We start from the raw sequence: 9063 nt of genomic DNA on the forward strand, positions 1-9063 counted from the left end.
TTATATTTTAAACAAATCTATTTGTAATTTATCTTTAAAAGAAATAGAAAAAGAAAGAAGCTTATTATTGTTTCCTGAGCCTTACTTATTTCGATTGCTTGGTCTTGCTGGAAACTCCTTTCTTATTATTTTTCTTAATAGAGAAAAGGCATTGAAGTAAGAAAGAAAATATACGTAGAAAAAGAAAGTCACGCATCTTTAACTAAGCTTGTCAACGGACTTGGTGAAAATTCAATCACAAAACCTGATTTTGTTAGAGAGAAATCCAATCCAATAATCTAATTATCCAAATTCATATTCAATCACTAAATGGATCAGATATGTAAGAATTCAACCTAAAACAATTGATCGTCTGATCTGATCTTAACCGATTATAACATTTTGCTTTGCATCATAATTGTAGTTTTGGAGTTTAAATTTCGCAACTCATCAAATCAAATGACTACCTTTACAAAAATATGTACAAGCGTACAAATTGTAAATTTGAGATGCCTCCATACATATATATATATATATATGTCCATCTGTATGAACAAAATCACTCAAATTGACTTCAAAACTAAGAAATCTCATGCATGAATGGTTCCTCAAAAAACAGTTCAGTCCAACAGGAAGAAGAGGCTCCTCCACCACCATAGCTAGAAACGCTGCATCCATCTCCAGGATTGCTTATCGACACCTCGCTTATTGGCAGAGTGCCTGAAGAAGTTGGAGATGGAAGAAGCCATGGAGAGTTTGGTGGTTTATCATCTTCATGGCTGATCATTGCAGTGTTAATACCACTAGTCAAAGGTGTTTGGAAACAGAAAGGGACTTGTGGGTCTGACACTGGAATATTCAATGAGGTGATGATGGGATTGTTGTGGTGGAGTGGTTGAGAAGAAGTTGCATTTTCAATGGAAAATAGTGCTTGATTTTGCAATACTTGGGTTGAATAACTTGAATTTAGAACTGGGTTTTGCTTCAATGGAGGAATTGAATTCCATAAACTGAGAGTATCAATGTGATCTGTAATGCTGTTTTGGCTATATGGGCTTGAAGTTACTGATGATGAGTCCGTAAATTGGAGAAGATGTTGTAGGTATTGAAGGTTGGCCAATTGATCAGCTCCTAACAAGGGTTGGTTTATGAGGTCCTTAAGGTTAGCCATGGCTATTAGATGATGCAAGTTTGCAAAAAGATCGGTTCTTGGTTGATGAGTCATTGGATCAAAACCCATTTGAATCAGCTTCTTCTTCAAATGTGTGTTCCAGAAATTCTTGATTTCATTGTCTGTCCTCCCTGGTAGATGCGTCGCAATTGCTGACCATCTTGTGAAAATAAAAATTAGTAAATTTCATTAAGCAAACACATTTGAAGAGTACACATAATTACATCACAAAAAAATATCGACAATGTGCATATCATTACCACAATGAGACGGAAATTTATACATTAGTTTTGGAGTACCACATAGTCATACTCTGTCACAAATCACTATTTATTATATATTCTTATATTCCTCAATCATCTAATACAAATAATCAAGGACCTGACTCGGCATTGGTGGGCCTTAATTCGGGTCTATGTTAATAATTCAAACCGTTCAATGTGTAGAACTCGTTAAATACATCATCCCTGTAAAAAAAATCATGTTGATTGGATATCGATAACCACTTGATCAGATCGCATTTTCAAATATAATTTTTGAAATAAATTGCTATAGAAATATGATCTGATCAACTAGTTATCAATATCCAATTAACAAGATTTTATACAGGGATAATATGCTCAACGAGTTATACATATTGAATGGTTTGGATGATCGACATAGGCCTGAATTAGGACCCATCAATGCCAAACTGTCCTTTACTGGAGAGGAGCCAAGTCCAATACATACTTCATCTTCTCCACCAATCATATTACCATAGAGTACCACCTGACCCTACTCTACCTGAATGAGACTCAATTTTGTTGAAAATAATGATAAAAGTGGATTTATTATGGTGACATGGACTGTCTTAATATGCGCACATAGAATGATGTAGTATTTGTAGTTGTTTCCTTTCAAATCAAAACAGATTAGGCATGTTTGGTTTTCAAAACATGTGTTTGGAAAAAAAAAAAAAAAATTGAAAACATGTTTGGTTGAAAATTAAAAAAAATAAAAATTCAAAATCACTTTTATCTCTACTACACATTAATCATTACTTTTTCTCTCTCCCTCCATCCTTAATCACTTTTTCTCTCACACGTATCTATTTAATTACAAACAAAAAAATATATATAAATTAAAGCATCCAAAACTTCAAAACTATTTTTAAAATATACAATCAAATAAATTTTAAAATTTTTTAAACTCTCTTTAGAAAATTATTTTTGAAATAATGTCTTAAAACACAAACCAAACAAGGCCTCAATATTTTTTATTCATAATTTTGAAAATCTCACTACTACATTTTTTAAGAAGAGTTGTTTTGAATTTAGTTTGTGAATTATTTTTCCTTATTTTATTTATTTATTTGTAATTTATGTGTAAGAAGAAGTTTATTAATGAAAACAAAAGGTTTAGAAGTACTTGTTTCCAAGGATGGAATGGAAATGCAGAATGGTTTGCTCTTCTTCTTGAGAAAACTTTCCTCTCTTGATGTCAGGCCTCAAATAATTAGTCCATCTTAACCTACAGCTCTTTCCACATCTGTTAAGGCCTACAAAGGTACACAAAAGTAATTGAGTCCATGGGCATGACAGTCATTTTAACTTGTGCATGCTTGTGTGTGTGTGTGTGTTTGTGAATGAGAAGTGAGTTTCTTTTTGTTATTGGAGATGATTATTGTACCTGCTAGCTTAGGAAAAGCACTCCAACTTCCAAGACCATGTTTTTGGATACAGTCTACAAGCTTCTGATCTTCCTCAGGTGTCCATGGTCCTTTCTTGAGCTCATATTTCTCATCACAAGAAGGGGACCTCCCCATCCTCTCTCTCTCTCTCTCTCTCTCTCAAATTCCTTCTTTTGAGTTGATTTGGATGCTTCCCTGTGCTCTACAACCAAATTAAACCCGAGCTTAGTCATGTATATATATCATAGCCGCCCAACATCTTGCCTCCTGGATTAATTCCAAGAAAAAATGATTGGACCACTTTCTCCAATTTCGCTATAATTTCAACACTTCAATGTGATTGGTTTATGTATATATATATATATATATGATATGGAGATGATTCTCTGCGGTTCATAATATGGACCGGAGAACGTTATTTAGGTCTAAAGAGTCCATCATTGATCTTATCTTAATAATCCGAATCATTTATTTTGACAATTACTTTGTATATTTCATCTATACATCGATCTAATAATCGTAACATTTCTAATTTATCTTATTTGTCACCAAAAAAAAAAGATGATTTTTTTAAAATAATTGTCGTCTATTTTTTTAGTGAGAAACGCAAGAAATTGAATAAGTTAACATTATTAAGTCCTCGTTCGGTAAATATTTTGGGACTAAAAAAATATAAAAAGACAAAATAAGTTATATAAGTCAATAAGACAAAAATCTATTTTGGGAAGTGAGTTAAAAGTCACATCCTAACTTTTAACTCACTTCCCTCTCACAAAAAACCCAAAAAAAAATCAAAACATAACTTTTAACCATCTTGTCAAAACACCTCAAATTGTTACATTCAAATCATAATCATTATATTTTTTCTTTTACAAAAGTCAAAAAAGTCTTAACATAAAAAAATTGATTGCTATAGCCAAAGTCAAACGAAACTTAAATCTACAAAAAAAATTTAAATAAAATACACATAATATCTAACAAAATAAATAATTCAAATCATTAAAATGAGACTTAAGGGGTTGTTTGGGATGTTCTAAATAAGTACACTTTTTGACTTTTTATGAAATATGAGTTGAGTTTAAAATGATGTAGTAGAAAAATGATGTGACTTAAATAAGATAATATGATTTAAATAGAACAATAACTTTTAAACTTTTTAATTTTTTAACCTTTTTTTGAAAATGTCAAGCTTGACCTTATAATAGCCCTACAGACCTCAACATCACTCCCTAATCCAGATTATGAATAAGAGAGAATCGCCCTCCATATAATATGTATTGATTGATTTCTGACTCTTAGAGCATCTCCAACGCAAGAGCTAAAAGGGGAGAATTAGGCATTTTGCCTATTGAAGTTGGATTTCGAAACTCCAACGCGCTCTGCATCTGAGGAGGCATTTTGCCAATTCTCGTTTTGGCTCTCCACAGGTAGCCAGCGTCCATTGCTAGGCAAAGCACTCTTCCCGCCATTGTGTTGGCCTCCATCCCTGCTTGTTCCATCTCTGTTCCAGCCCATTGATGATCACAGGTATGGCTCTCTTTCTCTTTCTCCACTTCCCTGTTCTTCCCCATCATCTATCTGCAAAGGAATACATGATTTAGGGCAATCCATTTGCAAAAATTGGGTTTGTGTACCAAAATTAGTGCCCTTGTTCATGCAAAAATTGGGTTTTTCGAAGAATTTTTTATGGTTTTTTATGGTAATATTTAATTTAATCTTCATTTGGTTAAGTTTCTGAGGTAGAAAAGACCTCAAAATATTATCATATTAGGACTTGTCTTTGCTCCTGAAAACTTGATTTTATTCTTTCATGGAAACTTGGTTAGGTGGATGAGGTAGATTTTCGAAATGCACTCAAGGTGTTCGAAGAAAAGACAGAATAGAATTTGGGTTCTCAAAATATTGTCATATTAGGATTTTTCATTTATTGTCAATGGAGAGTATGAAATTGATTCAATATGAGAAGTGTAACTCTTGTTAATAAGGGTTGCTAATTTTTCATTTATTGTTAATGGAGAGTATGAAATTGATGTAGCTCTTGTAATAATTCTTTATCATCACACTTCTGCAATTGTTGTAGCTCTCATGTGATACATGAGTTGAATTGTGAGAAATGAGTTTTGCTATTGTAGTTTATGTCTAACAGTAAACCCATGTGATACATGAGTTGAATTGTGAGAAATTAGTAAACTTGGGCGAAATTATTTCTTGAGAAATTAGTAAACCTGGGCGAAATTATTCCTTTGTTTCTTATTGAGTGTTTATACAGTAGTAGCTTGGCTCCATCCTTTGGGAAGCTCGCTCTTCTATCATTAGTTGAAGCCTCTTTTCATTGTTCTCTACAATTTTCTGCTATTTATTTTTTCTTGTTCTTTCTATTGAGGTTTTTAGTTTCTTCTTCTGAGACATCAAAACAGTAACCATTTGGTTGGTATCAAAGATGTATTGCAGGACAAAACCATGATTCAAATCATCATGGCAGCAAGAAGAAGTAATAATTGGTTTCTTCTTATTTTCATTTTTCTATCAAATTTTCAGTTCAGTAATCCTATGGTCCCAGAAAGGGTTCCAGAAAAAAAAAAAGAAAAGAGGAAGATCAAATCTATGGTTGGGATTTGAAGTTGGTGTTGTGGGCCCGTATCTTAAGTAAATCTAAACCATTGACGTTAAATTCTAGGTATTTTCTAGGTTTTTATGTTTGGGATTGTAGTATTGCTCAATGAAAATAAAATAAAATAAAGATCCGAGTAGCAAGTACAAGAAAACATAAGCTATAGTGAGTGCATATTGTGGGGTTTCTGAATTTTCTGGTCATCACTACAATTCAAAGCTTAGGTAAGAACAAACATTAAATTGAGTTCATTTATGTCCATTATGAATCAAATTTGTTCCAATTTTAAATTACTTTCAAAGATGTTTATGTCCATTATGAATTAGATTTGTTCCAATTTTAAATTACTTTGTTCCAATTATGTCCACCATTCCCTAATTCATTATTTTTGGAATTAGGCCATGAATTGATAATTTTTTTTTCTTTTCTTTTTGTGTGGTATGAACAATTGTGATTTAGATGGAATATCAAGGAAATGCATATTTTAGCAACCTAATGAACGAGTTTGACGTTGACCATGATTTTACCACTGAATCTCCTCAACAAGAGAGTCAATCTTTATCATTCTCTCCTGAAATTATTACTCAAACTACAAAGATATCACAACGCAAAGGGAATTTCACCGAAGAGGAAGACATGATGCTCATATCTTCATGGCTTAATATTAGCTTAGATCCAATTAGAGGAAATGAGCAAAAGTCAAAGGCATATTGGTTAAGAGTGTGGGAGAACTACAACAAGTACAAAACCTTCGATTCTGAAAGAACTCAAACTTCTCTAATGAATCGGTGGTCGACGATTCAACTTGCCACAAATAAATTTTGTGGATGTTTTGCTCAAGTTGAACGGTTAAATCGAAGTGGTTCGACTGAAAAAGACAAGGTATTACTACAATTTAATTTTATACCTATAATGAATACGAAGGCTTGCATTGGAGGAAATGAGGGAGGAAGAGAGAATCATGTCAATGGATACGAGCATTATGCCTCCGTTGCAAGCACAATATATTCGCCAACGTCAGATGCAAATCCTTGAAAAAGGGAATTAATTGTTTTTTTTTAGCTTTGAAGCAATGTTTTTATTTAATTTAAGTTTGACTGGATTTTATTTTTGGGTTTGCCGGCACATATGTTTTTGATATTCAGAATTTTAGTACTTTGACTTGGATTTAGAGTTGGGTTTGTTTCAAATTTTGCTGGTTGAAATATGAAATGGAGACAGTGCTTTGAAATGGAGACAGTGCTTTGAATTTTGTTGGTTTGAATGCTTGTTGGATTTTAGTGCTTTGACTTGGATTTAGTGTTATTTACATTTACTGCTATTTATATTTTGCTCTTTAAACCACTCAGTGCTTTGAATTTTGCTGGTTTCAAAATTAATGAGAGATGTAAAGAAAGATTAAGAATTCTCCATATTCTCCATATTAGGGATTTATTGATAAAAAAAATTTATTCTAAGTATCACTAAAGATCATAGATTAAAAACAAATCACTAGTGATATATTATTGAAAGCACATAAAGTAGTACAAATATTTTTGAAAACACACTCATTAAAGCATATAAGCTAGTACATAAATCAATAAGAACCAACTAGTATTTCTCACAAAGAGTCTCCATGTAGTGTCCACAAGTGTTCAACCAAGTCCTGTTTGAGTTTGGAGTGAGTTCCTCTATCTCTGATGCGATGATGATTTTGAATGAATTCAAAAAGTTCTGGTGTACGCTCATGAGACATTGGTGGAAGACTTTCACTAATTGTATCATAATTAAAGTCTAATCCATTGGCATCCCTCTCATCTTCAACAATCATGTTATGCATTATTATGCATGCCATCATAATATCTTCCATTATTTCCGTTTTCCAAAAACGTGCAGGTCCTCGCACAATCGCGAAACGTGCTTGGAGCACACCAAATGCTCGCTCAACATCCTTTCTTGCCGATTCTTGAGCTTTTGCAAAATATATTTGCTTATTCCCTTGTGGAGATGAGATTGTTTTGACAAATGTTGCCCATTGCGGATATATACCATCGGCAAGATAGTATCCCATTGTATAATCATTTCCATTGATTGAGTAATTGACTGGAGGAGCACGACCTTGAGTAAGGAGTGAAAATACAGAAGAACGATCTAATACATTGATGTCGTTATGAGATCCGGGCATCCCAAAAAAGGCATGCCATATCCATTAATCTTGAGAAGCCACGGCCTCTAAAATAATTGTTGGTTCATGGATGTGACCAGAATACATACCTTTCCGTGCAGTAGGACAATTTTTCCACTTCCAATGCATACAATCAATGCTCCCTAGCATACCAGGAAACCCGCGATTGCTTCCCATCGCTAATAATCTTGAAATATCATCGTTGTTAGGGCTCCTCAAGTACGTCTCAGAAAACATTGCAACCACCGCCTTAACAAAGTGTTTTAGACTCTCTATGGCGGTGCTTTCACCAATTCTCACATAATCATCCACCGAATCTGCTGCTACTCCATAAGCGAGCATCCTCATAGCAGCTGTCATTTTTTGAAGGGAAGACAAACCAATGATTCCAACAGCATCTGTTTTCTGGACAAAATATGGATCGTATGCTTCCACTGTAGATAGAATATGAAGAAAGAGAGATCGATTCATCCGGAATCTCCTCCTGAATAAATGGGCAGGATATATAGCTGTTTCTGAGAAGTAGTCTCGATAAAGTCTCTCATGGCCTTGAACTCGATCGCGATAAATAATTGCATGGCCTTCAATGGAACCAGTACGTCTTCTCGAACATCTTTCTCTATTGAGTCGCTCTTCTTTCATTGCAGCTATCGTTATTAACTGCAATTCATCATCACCGTCAAAGTCGTTAAGAATCATTTTCATGGTATTGCGAGCCATGATAATTAAAAAATGAATGAAGTTGAGAAATATAGTTCAAATTGGTAAAAATGAAAGAGCAAATCTTTTTTATAAACAAAAATATATGACCGTTAGGAATATGTCCGTTACAGAATATTACCGTTAGAGAATATTACCGTTTGAAAATATGACCGTTGAGAGAATATTACCGTTTGAAAATATGACTGTTGAGATAATATGATTGTTTGAAAATATTTTTTTAAAAAAATAATTTAATTATATATATTAAATAAATAAATATTTGCAAATGCCACGTCAATATATACAGAATGTTATAAAAAGATTATTTATTTATTTATTTATTAATGTTTATTATAGTTTTCTTTTTCAAATTAGTTAAGTTAGTTTGATTGGTTAGCTAAAATAAAGAGCATGGTTGGAGTGTACACTAGCTAAACCAGTTAGGCAAAATAAAGAAGGTAGTTTTTTGTGTACTTTGAAGAGGCATTTTAGAGAGCATGGTTGGAGATGCTCTTATTGACTTTTAAATCACGTGTAAAAAAATTTGAAAACATTGTACATTTATAATTATCTTCAATTTTCTTGGCATGTATTCCTTTCTTTTTTTTCTTTTCTTTTTTGATGAGCAAAATTCTTAACATGTATTTAATAAATTAAAAAAATCCTTGATTAAAATAGTGATATTCAATATTTTGTATTGATATATTTTTAAAAATTATGATTAATTACAATTAGTACTGGTGCAATTTCACCCCAAAAAAAATAAA

General features: G+C 32.8%; 2 protein-coding genes across 2 annotated transcripts; both read right to left on the reverse strand.

Annotated features, from left to right (window-relative positions):
• Positions 1-272: 272 nt before the first annotated feature.
• On the reverse strand, positions 273-3155 carry LOC114302605 (transcription factor MYB93). The gene is made up of 3 exons (XM_028247653.2): positions 2819-3155; positions 2558-2687; positions 273-1310 (listed from the first exon to the last, which is right to left on the reverse strand). The coding sequence occupies exons 1-3, from the start codon at positions 2952-2954 to the stop codon at positions 560-562; spliced, it is 1017 nt and encodes a 338-aa protein (XP_028103454.2). The 5' UTR covers positions 2955-3155; the 3' UTR covers positions 273-559.
• Positions 3156-4111: 956 nt separating this feature from the next.
• On the reverse strand, positions 4112-8824 carry LOC145792792 (uncharacterized). Its single transcript, XM_082874311.1, has 2 exons — positions 7684-8824; positions 4112-4397 (listed from the first exon to the last, which is right to left on the reverse strand). The coding sequence occupies exons 1-2, from the start codon at positions 8312-8314 to the stop codon at positions 4390-4392; spliced, it is 639 nt and encodes a 212-aa protein (XP_082730437.1). The 5' UTR covers positions 8315-8824; the 3' UTR covers positions 4112-4389.
• Between the last annotated feature and the right edge of the window lie 239 nt (positions 8825-9063).

Source organism: Camellia sinensis, chromosome 6 (genome assembly GCF_055761805.1).
Source record: "Camellia sinensis isolate YWXY chromosome 6, ASM5576180v1, whole genome shotgun sequence".
Lineage (NCBI taxonomy): Eukaryota > Viridiplantae > Streptophyta > Magnoliopsida > Ericales > Theaceae > Camellia > Camellia sinensis.

What these genes read in the sequence shown, in the direction of transcription:
- LOC114302605 (XM_028247653.2), bottom strand. Translation starts at nt 2,954, where the DNA reads ATGGGGAGGTCCCCTTCTTGTGATGAGAAATATGAGCTCAAGAAAGGA. An exon ending in TGCTTTTCCTAAGCTAGCAG is followed by an intron (nt 2,688 to 2,818) that starts GTACAATAATCA and finishes GTACCTTTGTAG; the next exon opens with GCCTTAACAGATGTGGAAAG. An exon ending in CATTCCATCCTTGGAAACAA is followed by an intron (nt 1,311 to 2,557) that starts GTACTTCTAAAC and finishes TATTTTCACAAG; the next exon opens with ATGGTCAGCAATTGCGACGC.
- LOC145792792 (XM_082874311.1), bottom strand. Translation starts at nt 8,314, where the DNA reads ATGGCTCGCAATACCATGAAAATGATTCTTAACGACTTTGACGGTGAT.